Consider the following 13503-nt stretch of genomic DNA (forward strand, 5'->3'; position numbering starts at 1 on the left):
TAAGGCATAAACGTGTGCTTTATTAGTACTAATTGAATATCCTAGCGATATGCATGCTAATAAGCAAAATAGTTAATAGTGTGAATTAGACCCTAAACTAAATGTACATGTATATGCAGTATTTGTAATGTATCCCTCAGAACTACAGCCTCCCTCTTCTGCATTACCACTGATTGTTGCTGAGCTCTCCGACAACAGTGTGTACCTGAAGTGTTCGTTTGATGACAGTAGTGGGAACAGCTCTCTGGGATATGTAGTGACATGGTGGCGACTCTCACCCGAAGGCAACAGAGAAGAGCTCAGGAAAGACACCACAATAGAGACGTTTGCTCTTATCGAGCTGGATGGGATCAACCTGCGGCTGGGAGACAGGGTAACCACTTTATATTCAGTATTCACATACATTTTAATTCATATTTTTGAATCTTAACCTATATATCTATGTCTCAGATCCATTGCAGATGCACTAGTTTTTTTCTGGAGTCTCCTAATATCCAAAGCCTTCCTGTGGAGAGTGAAGAGTTTTATGCAGGGATCCAAGTATGTCTCAATTCTCATCCAGTGAAATACAGTTTGTTGGGCAGGTGTTAGTTAAGAGTTGTTTTCTGCTATATTTATTTTTTATGCATATTTTCCAGATGAAACCACAAGCTGTGTCTATTTCAGAAGACGGGAAAGAATATAAACTGACAGTGGAGAGCACTGTACCTTTACCATGTTCCTCAGAGAGATGCACTTTGCCTTTGCATCTTACTACCAGTAGTCAAGGTGGAGTCAAAAATTCAAACATAACAAAATGTATATTAAAAAAATATACAAGTCATATGTTGATTTATATTTGTAGACCATTAAGTTTTTTTGCATTGTCACCCAGAATCCTATTTTCATTTCTGTATATGCAAGGAACTTTTATGTGATTCATCATTTTATCATAAATATTTACATGTCAGAAATGTCCCTTATGCTCTGATTACAACTGCACCATCACCCATAACTGAACATTTTTACTTAAAAGACTTCTCTCCAGTGGCAGGTGAGAAGGACCTGGGTGTTGATTTAGTCCTGTCTTCCTGTGAGGTCAAGCTGTTTCAAACCCCTTGTCATAATGGATTCTGTAGTCAGGCATCTGTGCACTATAGCGCAGTGACTGATATATGGAATGATGGAGACAGAAGCACAGAAATACACATCGAACCCATAATCAGCACCAACTTCCTTTGGAATGGGTACGCTCCTCAAAATGTGCAGGTGGGCCTTATTGATTATGTATGTTATATATTATATATGGTTAAGAATATATATATATATATATATATATATATATATATATATATATATATATATATATATATATACAGTCAAATCAAAATTTATTCAGACACCTTCAACATTTTCTCACATTATTAGTTTATTTTGCTATAGTTTTGAAAATGCTAATAAAATTTGACAAGAATTTGTCTTGATAATGTCAGATAACTCTGATAGAAAGGTATGCAATGGATTACCATCAACTGATCAGCCGGTACATTTAAGTAACAATTAAGTAGTACCAATTTAGCTCAACCAATTACCAAGCATTGTCTAATTTTGTTCAGTCTGTGGTGTAAAGGGTCACATTAGATTCTTTAATTGATTAGATAGCAATTAAAGAAAAAATACAGACTCAAAACATGGTCAGGTCACTATGCAAGCATATTCATATATAGTATGTATATAATCAAATGGCTTATTGTTAAAAAACATCTGCCAAGAAAATAAGTGTAAATGCATCTTTAGAATACTAGGTAAAACATATTTATATATGTACATATATATTTGTGTGTATTCATATGTATACATGTATGTATGTATGTATGTATACATATACTTGTCCTTCTTCTCAGATTTTTGTGAGGGATGTTCCACCTGGTCACTGTTACACTTTTACGGACCCTCACGTCATTACATTTGATGGCAGGTAAAAACTCTACACTCAAACTATAGTCCAATAATAAAAGTTGATGTATTGAAGAGGACCTATATATATATATATATATATATATATATATATATATATATATATATATATATATATATATATATATATATCACTTTATATGATTAACAGATTGAATTTAGGCTTTTATTTTATTTAAGCATTCATCAAGGCACACATCAGCTGTGGTAAATGGACGCTCGTATGCCGCAAACTAGAAAGTTTGTTATCGTGCACTAAGCAAGTTCGGTTGAGCTTCTGTTTATGTTTTCTGATTCATATATGAATAAAAGCCTAAATTCAATCTGTTCATTATATAAAGCGATCAAGTCTCTTCAGAAACAAAAAAATAAATACATTTAGGTTAGTTTTACAAACTCATCAAAGCATCAAAGTGGTAGCTGTGTCAATGGAGGGACAGAAATCGCTTGGGATTAATTTAAAATATCTTTATTTGTGTTTTTAAGATGAATGAAAGTACTATGGGTAATTTATTTGTATTTAATTTTTTGGTGAACTAAACCTTTAAAACCTCTTTTTTATTTTATTTTTTACAGGAGGTATGATAACTACCAGTTAGGCACTTTTGTACTGTACAGGAGCACCGCTCGACCGTTTGAAGTGCATGTGCGACAGTGGGAATGTGCCAGCATGACCGCCCATCCCACCTCGTGTGTCTGTGGCTTTGCAGCCAGGGACGGTAGTTATGTGGTCACTTATGACATGTGTAACGGGCTGGTGGGAGAGACAAAGCCACGTCTCTCTGTCAAGAATGGAGATCTGGTAAAAAGTGGCATCCATGTTACTGAGTCCTACCAGGGCCGCAAAGTCACAGTGAGTGTTATTGGGTGTATATGCATTTTTGCTTATTTCTTGTAAAGTTTGATAAACATGATGACTAGAACATGTTCAAGATAATAGAGTTGCATTATACATACTGCTTAGTCCATATAAAGTGATAAATATAAGCTTTTTCTGTCCAGATTATGTTCTTGTCTGGGGCATTTGTGCGTGCGGATGTGGCTGATTGGGGAATGAGTCTGTCTGTAAGGGCCCCGGGCTCTGATCAAGGCCACACTGAAGGCCTGTGTGGAACCTTTGATGGACAGCCAATGAATGACTACCACAAAGAGGGTGGAGAGACTGTAGAGGACAGCAACACCTTTATAAATGCATGGAGGTGAGACTCACCCTGTTTAATTAGATCAATATTCAAATTGTAATACTATTGTGGGGTTTATTTACATTCACAAATGTAAGTATGAGCAGAAATTTTTGTGTTGCTTGCCTTAGCTTCTTTTTAGGGATGCACCAATAACAAACTTATGGTTGATATGAAAATATTTTATGGGCAAAATGTTATTTTGTGTAGTTAAAAATAAAACCAATATAAAAACTAAAATCAATAGTTTTAAATGCTACAATTGAATTTAGGCTTCACATGGATAAACACTGAGGGCCCTATTATAATAATCTGAGTGCATAGTCTAAAGCGCACGGCGCAGATGCACTTAGGTCCTAATCCACTTTTGCTAGTTTAACGACGGATGGTCGGTGTGCCAGGTGCATGGTCCAAAAGGGTTGTACATAGTCTCTTAATGAGTCATGGGTGTGTTTTAGGCATAACGTGCAATAAACCAATCAGAGTCTTATCTCTCATCATGGATTGCGCCAGAGTGGATTCGCTATTCACATGACGGAATTTTCGATTGGAAAGACTGAACGCTTCTCCAGAGAGGAATCCTTTTATTTTTAATATTTAATGTTTGTGTGCTGCTGCGCATCCCTGTGTGTGTAATAAGCAGAGTGTATGCACGTTGTGCTCCCGCCTATGGGTGCATATTACTAACGCACCCTATAAATAACACAAAAACACAGCAATACATTGTTGGTCAGTGGTGCAGTCGATTTCTGTAGCCTCAAACTAGCAACGCCAGAACAATATGCCTGAACACACCTCGTTTAGACCATGGGCGAACCGAAGGCCGCGAGTGCATTTGGTATTTAAACAACCTAAAAACTAGCCTGACAAGCCAGACCCACATCAAGATGTTTGGTCTGGAAACTCACCATAGACAGGGCTCAATCCGAGGGGCGGGATAAACGGTTGTCTTTCAAACTCCCTCTGCACGCGATAGGATTGCGCTACACCAACCGGAGCAACGACGGTGAAGGGGAGCTCGCTGACTGATTAAACATTCACCGTATCCGGTCGGCTAAACTCCGAACACATCTTCCCTTTTTAAGAATGACTTCAGTGCCGTTCTTTGTTCTTTTCTCAGAGCAAAGCTTAACTCTAAGTCTTCCGGAGGCGCGGGCAGAGCTGATTCGAAAGACCGCCGCCGTTCGCCAGTTTCTGTGTTACTAGAAGCACGCAAACGCAACTCGGCCGTCGTCATTATGGCCCCGCCCACCGACTCTATACACGATGTGATTGGGCCGTCCAGATTCTGAGGAATACAGCTCAGATAGGAATTGAGAGTTGCTAGACCACACTTGCGGGCAAATTAAATTTGCTGCCGCTAGAGTGCGTCTAGATTTCTAGGCTACCTAAAAACATTAAACTAGCAAAAAACATTAGCATTGTGCCTGGGACTGCATTGCGCTAGGTGTATGATAGGGTCCTTAGTGAGTTAAATGTCAGAAAAGTCAGAACAACCGACAAAGGAGATATATTATGTTGTTATATGTTTAATTTGTATCTGCCATGTAATAGCCGGTGATGCAGTTATATGGCAATAAACTCAAATACTACTACTACTACTCCTACTGACAATGGAGCAATGAAACAGGCATATAAATACTAAAAGCAAACAAAGATGATTGGATAAACACAGGTGTAGAAAACGAGGAAATTGATGAGTAACTGTAGTAACAAACAAGAGGGTACCAAAATAACCAAAGACACTGAGAACACAGGCAAACGGGAACTAAGCAGACAGAGTGAAAACAAAACTAAAAAATGAGCATAACTGTGACTTCAAGATTTGTTTTTGTTTTTGAAAGAAGTCTTTCATGCTCACCCCGGCTGTATTTATTTGAGACAAAATACAATTTATAATAAATTAATAATATTGTGAAATATTATTATAATTCCAAATAACTTTCTATGTTTCTGATTTTTCACCATTTCTTTAGTCTCACATGATCCTCCAGAAATCATTCTAATATGCTGATTAAATGCTGAGTTGATGCTCAAGAAACATTTCTTTATTAATATTCCATGTTGAAAATAGTTGTGCCCCTTTATATTTTTGTAGAAACCATGATTATGAATTATTAAAGTTCAAAAGAGCAACATTTATTTAAAATTGAAATATTTTGTAAAGATGCAAAAGTCTGAATAAAACTATTTATTTAAAAAAAAAATTACTTACCCCAAACCTTTGAAGAATAGTGTTTATCCAGTATATCAATATATACAAATATCTGTTAACGATATGGTGGTGATTTGTTGTGCATCCCTCATGAATTATTATGCTTCCTTAAAACCAGGTTGGCACCCAGTAACAGCTTGTTTGACAAGATCCCCGTCTATGAAAGCAACTCCAGTCTCCAGTACTGCCAGTGTCAACAAGAGAAACATCAGTCAACCAGCGGAGCATGGCCCCAGTCTACCATTTCCTCTAAGTGTTCTTCCTCTAGCCGCGTCCAATCTCCCTCCATCATCCCTACGTTGGATGTAACTGCTGACTATATCAGGTCTATCCCACTTCATAGAGAGACGTCCATTCCTCCCGGCAGGCCCACCAAACACCGTCCAGCTCAGGGAAGCAGAACAAACGCTCAGAGATCCCAAATTCAGAGACGCGTTATGAATCCCCAAAGATCCCAGAGTCAAAGACGTGTTCTAAACCCTCAGAGATCCCAAACTCAGAGACGTGTCACAAGCCGAAGCAGGCGTCAAGGTGGATATTACAACTCCAGATCATCTACACAGCAGTCAAACCTGGAGTCAACGTATAATTTCCCAGAGGACCATTCTTCATCTAATTCACCTGAACCCCTGGTACCATCCTGGCCTACTGAGTCAGGCCTGACGGAATCCGAGGTCCGGAGGCTCTGCGAGGGAACCCTGAGGAACTCCACGGTGGGGTTGGGTTGTGGGCGTGTCCTTGGCCAGATGCTGGAGCAGGCATTGGAAATGTGTGTGATAGACCAACAACTAAAGGACGACCAGGCCTGGATAAGAGCCACTGTTCCCCTTCTGGAGAATGAGTGTGAGAGGAGGGTGGTAGAGGACGTTGGCAGGAGGATGGAGAACCAGGATGTCCTGGCTTCCCTCAGGTGCCCGAGCCTGTGTAGCGGGAATGGACAGTGCACAGAGTGGGGCTGCTCGTGCTTCCCTGGATTTGGCTCTTACGACTGCAGCCAGGTGTCTGGTGGGTGTGTCAGTATATGGATACTTTATATAGTTGAAATATGAGTTCACATGTTCTGCATTGGGACATGCTATACCCTTGTCTCAAATTATTTTTGATTTAATTTATTTTAATTATTAAGTTTTTTTTCCAATAAATATTGAATTCTGAATGCATGGTTTATAAGCCTGCATGAAATATTGTACTTTTTGTTTTAGTATTATTTTTATAGTATTATAGTAAATGTATTTATTTAAAGTATTTTCAGTTCGCTTTTATTTTTTATTTTCATTTTAGTATTAAGTTTTACATTTACATTTACATTTATGCATTTAGCAGACGCTTTTATCCAAAGCGACTTACAACTCAGGAGAACAGGAAGCGATCCGTCAAGAAGAGGCAAAGAAACACAAAAAGTGCCCCAAATACCAAGATTTGTATACCGCTCAGAGTAGCAAAAACCAGAAAAGGGAAGAAGAAAGGAGAAATAGAGGAGGAAAGAGGGTTTTAGTATTATATACTTATATAAATGTATAATATCACTTGAAGTAAAAAAAACAAGTTACAGCCCCGAAAATATACGCTTCTCTTTATACGTTCATATAAATTAGTGGCTAAAATTATGATTTTTTTTTTTTTAATGAATATGTTATGCTTCAATGACAAATTCTAAGGAATCAAACTGATCTCAAGTGGAGAAGATAAACAAAAAAATCTAAACGATTATCTCTACATTGTCTAGAACGTCTTTTTTTGTAAAATCATTGCAGTGTTTGCAAATGAGTAAATGGATATGTATGTTAATCCAGAAGACTTTAATGTGCATTTCATTCGTTTTTAGCCAGTTAATCTGTTTTCCCGATGCAGATGAGGCTCCAGAGATCACAGAACTGGAGAACGGAGGACTGTGTGATGTCCGTTATGGTGTCTGTTCCTCTGTTAGGGTTCTTGGTCAAGGCTTTAAAAAGTCCTACAAGCTCAAGTGTGAAGTTGTGAAGGAAAAGGTGACAGCACATTGACACTCAAGCATTAAGTTGGGTATGAAGATAAATTAAAATGAACCTGAATACGTATTGTTCTGTCTACATAGATAGTAAATGGTGAATGGTCTTTGGATGATGCTCGATTGGTGCGCGCCTCCTTCCAGAGTTCATCCTCATTAGAGTGCCAGCTCCCTGTGGACGACCCACAATCCTCTTCCAATACACACCAACCAGTCTTGCGCTGGCAAATCAAAGTGAGTTTGTCACTAAAGGGCATTCAAAAGGATTGAAAATGACATTAATGTGTTTGTTTATGTCCTCTAGGTGTCTAATGATGGACACAGCTTCAGCAATGCAAAGATACTGACTCTTTTTGACGGCACATGCCAGATTTGTACAGTCAGCACCTCGGTTATCTGCACCCTAAAGGTCTGTGCTATCCATTCTCATTCAGTTCTGTTATGGTTTGGATGCAGCACTCCAGGTCCTATTAATCAAAAATATAATTTAATTAATATTTAATTATTTCATTAATACATTTAGATATTAAATTAATAAAGTCCTTTTAAAGATCTAGATGTCCATATTCTGTCCAAGTTCCTTTTTTACTTTTTTAATTATATAAATGCAGCTTGGGTGAGCATAAAAAACGTCTTTCAAAAATATAACGCAAAATAGCTTATTGACCTCAAAGATTTAATGGTAGTGTACATCACTGTAAACCATTTCACAAGAAAAAAAAAGCAATTTTCAACCATGATCTGTTTGTAATTTGTTTAAAGGTGTTTGTTGGTTAAACATTTTTTGATCAGTTGACCCAGATTCAGTGCACGTTTTATCTTGAAATGTTTACTTACACTGTTATTTATCATTTCTAAATACGTGTGCTTAGACTTTTTAAATACAGGAAACAATTTCACCTTCAGCCTTGTAATTATGTACAGCAAAATAATTTCAGGGTCAAACAAAGCTGGCATTGTTCAGTTCTCTAAAAATGGGGCTCTCTCACACTCTACGGTGCAGTAAGAAGAAACATTTGAGATAAGCATGTGTAACAATGTTAAAGTTTCAGGGAAGAAGGCGACGGGAACAATTCAACATTACTTTTATAATAATTTTTAGAGTTTACAAAAGTTTTCCCTGAATATCCCCTCAGGAAAGAACATGTAACATTGATGGACTGTGTTATGAGGAGGGGAATCACAGCCTGAGCAGCCCCTGTCTGACATGCAGACCAGATCTTTCCAAATACGGCTGGTCCATTGCTGAGAGTATGTTCATACCGGTCTTTATTTCCTATTTCCTATATTTCCTAAACCTAGAGATCTTACTAGTTTTTTCATGTTATTATGAAATAAAATGTTATATATGTATTTTCCAAATGTACATAATGTGACTGATGTTGTCGTGTCACAGTCCTTGTTCTGATATTCTGTGTGTGTTCATAGAAAATGAGCCACCGGTGTTTCACGCGGGTCAGGTCAGTCTGAAAACATTTTACGGAGAGAATTTCGTCTATCAGTTCTCAGCCACGGATCCAGAGGGCTCTGCGGTTCTCTTCACACTCGAGTCAGGGCCCAGAGACGCGGTTCTTTCTCCAGCTGGTCTGCTCATCTGGAAAGCTCTGTCCATCACACCAGTGACCTTTGAACTGGTTGTAACTGATGACTGTAATGCAGAGACACATGCTGCAGTGAAGGTGAGCTCTAGAAACCATCTGGTTAAATGTTGCTTCTACAAACCTGAAAAGTCTTACAGATCATTCTGAAGGCTATAAACTGCTGAAGTACAATTTTCAATTTAGTGCCTCTATTGTTGTCCACAGGGGGGTGCCAAATGGCTTCCAAAAGCATTTCTTTACCATTAGATCGATGTAACTTTTGATGTAATTATTCATATATATATATATATATATATATATATATATATATATATATATATATATATATATATATATATATATATATATATGTATGTATATATATATATATAATATATATATATATATATATATATATATATATATATATATATATATATATATATAATACTTTTATTCAGCAAGGATGCATTGACAGCAAAGACATTAGTAATATCACAAAATACAAAATATTTCTATTTAAAATAAATGCTGTTCTTTTGAACTTAATCTTCATTAAATAATCCTTTATCACAGTTTACACAAAAGTATTAAGCAGCACAACTGTTTTCAACATTGTAAAGAAATTTTACTGGATCAACAAGTCTGCATACTAGAAATTTCTGCAGGATCGTGTGACACTGAAGACTGGCATAATGAGAACTAGAAATGTAGCTTTTGTATCACAGGAATACATTAATTTTTGTAATATATTAAAATAGAAAGCAATTATTTTAAATTGTAATAATATTTCACAATACTACTGTTTTTACTGTATTTTGATCAAATAAAATTTAGACTTCTTTAAAAAATAATACAACTTTTTTTTTTTTTTTATCTTGCCAACCCCAATCTTAGGAATGGTAGTGTGTTATATATCCTTCATATACAGTCATGTGAAAATGTTAGGACACCCTATTAAATGCCATGGTTTTCTGCATCAGGACATAATAAAAAAATCATCTAGTGCTTTGCAGTTCTTAAAATTTGGAAATTAAAACCTCAGATGAACAACAACACATAAGATATTACACTGTGTCATTATTATTTAGCAAAAATAAAGTCAAAAACCATGGGTGACAAAGTTAGGACACCCTATCATTCAATTGCCTGAAGATTTACTTTTAGCAGCAATAACTTGAAGTAATCATTCTGGAGGAATTTTGGTCCACTCTTAAAATCATTGCTTCAGTTTGTTGAGGTTTTTCTGAAACGAATGACCCACGGGAGGTCGAATGTTGAAGAACCCTAGTGCAGTTTATTTAGTTATCCAAAGTGAACAAAACTCTTTTTCAACCATTCTGTTGTAGATTTGCTGGTGATCTTGGGATCATTGTCCGGTTACATGACCCAAATTTAGCCAAGCTTTAGCTGTCGGACAGATGGTCTCACATATGACTCTAGAATACTTGGGTATACAGAGAAGTTCTCTGTAGACTCAATGACTGCGAGGTGCCCAGGTCCTGTGGTTACAAAACAAGCCCAAAATCATCCCTCATTCACCAGCATGATTGACTTTTTATATGAGATGTTTGTGCTGGTACCCAGGTCCTGTGGTTACAAAACAAGCCCAAAATCATCCCCCTCCACCAGGATGCTTGACTTTTTGTATGAGATGTTTGTGCTGATATGCTCTTTTTGTTTTCACCAATGCTGTTTTCAAACTTGGTACTGTCCAAAGGACATTGTTCTATACGTATTATGGTTTGTTCACATGCAAGTTTGCAAACCTAAGCCGTACTGCCATGAGAGAAGGCGTTCTCCTAGCAACCCTTCCAAACATGCCATACTTGACCCATCTTTTTCTAATTGTGCTGTCATGAACTTTAACATTTAACATGAGGCCTTTAGAGAGATGTAGGTCTTAGGTTGTCTGTCATTTTCCAGGGTAATTTAATAGGGTGTTCTAACATTTTCCCATAACTGTATGGTTTCATATTATATTTCCCAGGTGTCAGCTCACCCCTGTGATTGTCAGAATGGAGCGTCCTGTGTGACTAACATTAACTTCCCCCCGGGATCTGGTGAATACCTGTGTGTTTGTCCTGCTGGTTTGGAGGGAGACAGGTGTGAAATCAATGTCGATGACTGCAGGTCAAACCCATGCCTCACAGGCACATGTGTGGATGGACTAAACTCTTTTATCTGCCACTGTCCAGAGGGATTCACAGGTCAGTTCACTTGATCACCTGAAATAATACTGTAAAAACAATCAATTCATGTAGAAGTGTATCTGTTTTAATATTGGTGTAGTTGTTGATCACGTTTTGAGAGCTTCCTGCTGCTGTGTTCTACAGGTGTAATCTGCGATGAGGACATTGATGAGTGTTTATCAGCTCCGTGTTACCCAGGTGTTTCCTGCAGAAATACGATGGGCTCATTTGTGTGTGGACCATGCCCTGAATACCTCACCGGAGATGGGACGACCTGCAACCGTACGCCCATATCTTATACTTACTTTCAGGTTTATGATCAAATAGTCTGTCAGAGAATGTTTTAACATTATGAGGAAATATTACAAAAAGGGTTTTATTTTTTGAAATAGCATGAATAGTCAATTCTAATCATAAATGTGTTTAAGTAAATCGTGTCATTTTTGACTATAATCCTTTCTCAAGCACCATCCATTTTGTGGCTGCTGAAAGTAATGTTAACCTGATATTGCGCCACTAGCAGTTTTAAAATATATTGTGCACAATAACAGTATTCACATTGAAATTTCATGCTGTCTAGTAATTTGAACCAATTTGTACCAAGATTTTAAACATTACTATGAGTATAATAATTCAGTTTGCTGAGTTTATACACAAGTTTACCAATTCAAAAGGATTGGTACTATGGAAGTACATTTCTGCCACATAAGAAAGAAAAATCATGCTTTGGTAAATTGTGTCAGAGAAACTAAAAATTACGAGAAGATTTATGACAAAAGTCTAAATTGTGAGGTGAAAAGACTTGACAAAGTCGAAAATATGACAAAACAATTCTAACATTAAAAGTAGAAATTTGGTTTTGATAAAATTGTCTGTTTACAAAAAGGTGAAATTATGAGATAGAAAGGAATAATTATGAAAAAATAGTTTTTATGATATTAAACTAATGACAAATACAGTCATAATTAAGGCAGGAGAAAATTTGGGGAAAAATTGACATTTTGCATCATTATTATGACTTTATTTCGTAATTTACTTGTTTTTTCTTTTTTCTTTTTCTTTTTTTTTTTTTTTTAGGAAAGACAGTGGATAAAATTGATGAAGGGAGTCATAAAATTACCTCAAAAAGTGAGATTATTAACCCCAACTCCTTCAAACCCAAGCTTGTTCCAGGTAGGAATAATAAATAATGATACAGTTTTTCAAAAACAGTTTTTGTGTGATTACTGTAAATATGTACTTATATGCCTCTGAAGGGCAGAGCCCGTGTGCCAGTCAGCCCTGTTATCCTGGAGTCCAGTGCTTTGAGAGCACATACACATCTGCTGGTTACATATGCGGTCCGTGTCCCTCTGGGCTCTACGGCAATGGACAAAGATGCACGTCAAGGACAGAAAACAGTCAGTTACTTTTCTTCATACAAACATTATCATTATGAGTAACATTATTAATGAGAAACCAGTATACATAGCTTTTGTGTTTTTGTAGATTTTTCTTCAGACTCGACCTTCTTACCCTTATTATTTTGCAGGACAGATACTATCGAGGGAGGGTGACAAACTCTCTGATGTCACTTCCTCCTTGGCCACATCTTCTTCCACTGGGAAGTCAGCAGAACCTTCTATTGGAGCTGAAAGATCTCCTCCTAGCAACAAGTGGACCTCATCTGTTGATAGGAAGACCACCACACACAGCCTAGACTGGACCAACACGAAAGCAAAAAGCAGTTCAACCAAAGAGAAGCTGAATGAAGAAGAATTTAACCCTGAACATGCTGAGGACAACCGAACCTGTGCGGACTCCCCTTGTTTTTCTGGAGTACCATGTGAAGCCACATCTGACTCCTTCAGATGTGGAAGCTGTCCACACGGCTATAAAGGAAATGGAATTACCTGCAAACGTGAGCTATTTATCCTAATAAATGTGGCATGACAAGGTGTGTTTATGGGAATTTTTCTAAAAGCGCATTTGTGTGGCACTGATGTCGGATGAAAAGATCTGGTTCACAGTCTCTGCTTTAATTCATCCCAAACGTGTTCTATCGGGTTGAGAACAGTACTCTGTGCAGGCCAGTCAAGTTCCTCCACACCAAACTCACTCATCTTTATGTCTTTATGGACCTTGCTTTGTGCACAGTCATGTTGGAACAGGATGGGGCCATCCCCAAACTGTTTCCACAAAGTTGGGAGCATGAAATTGTCCAAAATGTATTGGCATGCTTAAGTGTTGAGTTCCTTTCACTGGAACTAAGGGGCCAAGCCCAAGCCCTGAAAAATAACCCCACACCATACTCCCCGATTCACAACTTTGCACTTGACACAATGCAGTCAGGCAAGTACCTTTCTCCTGGCAACTGCCAAACCCAGACTTGCCAAACAGAGAAGCTGATTGG

General features: G+C 37.5%; 1 protein-coding gene across 1 annotated transcript in view; it reads left to right on the forward strand.

Annotated features, from left to right (window-relative positions):
- The window catches only part of vwde (von Willebrand factor D and EGF domains), a 38613-nt gene that overhangs the window by 8474 nt on the left and 16636 nt on the right, over positions 1-13503 (forward strand). The window contains exons 5-22 of the mRNA XM_067450786.1: positions 141-373; positions 451-540; positions 639-768; positions 1028-1248; positions 1884-1957; positions 2533-2809; positions 2959-3155; positions 5471-6357; positions 7204-7340; positions 7427-7573; positions 7644-7748; positions 8476-8590; positions 8768-9018; positions 10910-11129; positions 11256-11393; positions 12189-12284; positions 12368-12511; positions 12643-13011. Coding sequence (XP_067306887.1) covers positions 141-373; positions 451-540; positions 639-768; positions 1028-1248; positions 1884-1957; positions 2533-2809; positions 2959-3155; positions 5471-6357; positions 7204-7340; positions 7427-7573; positions 7644-7748; positions 8476-8590; positions 8768-9018; positions 10910-11129; positions 11256-11393; positions 12189-12284; positions 12368-12511; positions 12643-13011 — 3831 coding nt within the window. The remainder of the gene's footprint in view (positions 1-140; positions 374-450; positions 541-638; positions 769-1027; positions 1249-1883; positions 1958-2532; positions 2810-2958; positions 3156-5470; positions 6358-7203; positions 7341-7426; positions 7574-7643; positions 7749-8475; positions 8591-8767; positions 9019-10909; positions 11130-11255; positions 11394-12188; positions 12285-12367; positions 12512-12642; positions 13012-13503) is intronic.

Source organism: Pseudorasbora parva, chromosome 8, assembly GCF_024679245.1.
Source record: "Pseudorasbora parva isolate DD20220531a chromosome 8, ASM2467924v1, whole genome shotgun sequence".
NCBI lineage: Eukaryota > Metazoa > Chordata > Actinopteri > Cypriniformes > Gobionidae > Pseudorasbora > Pseudorasbora parva.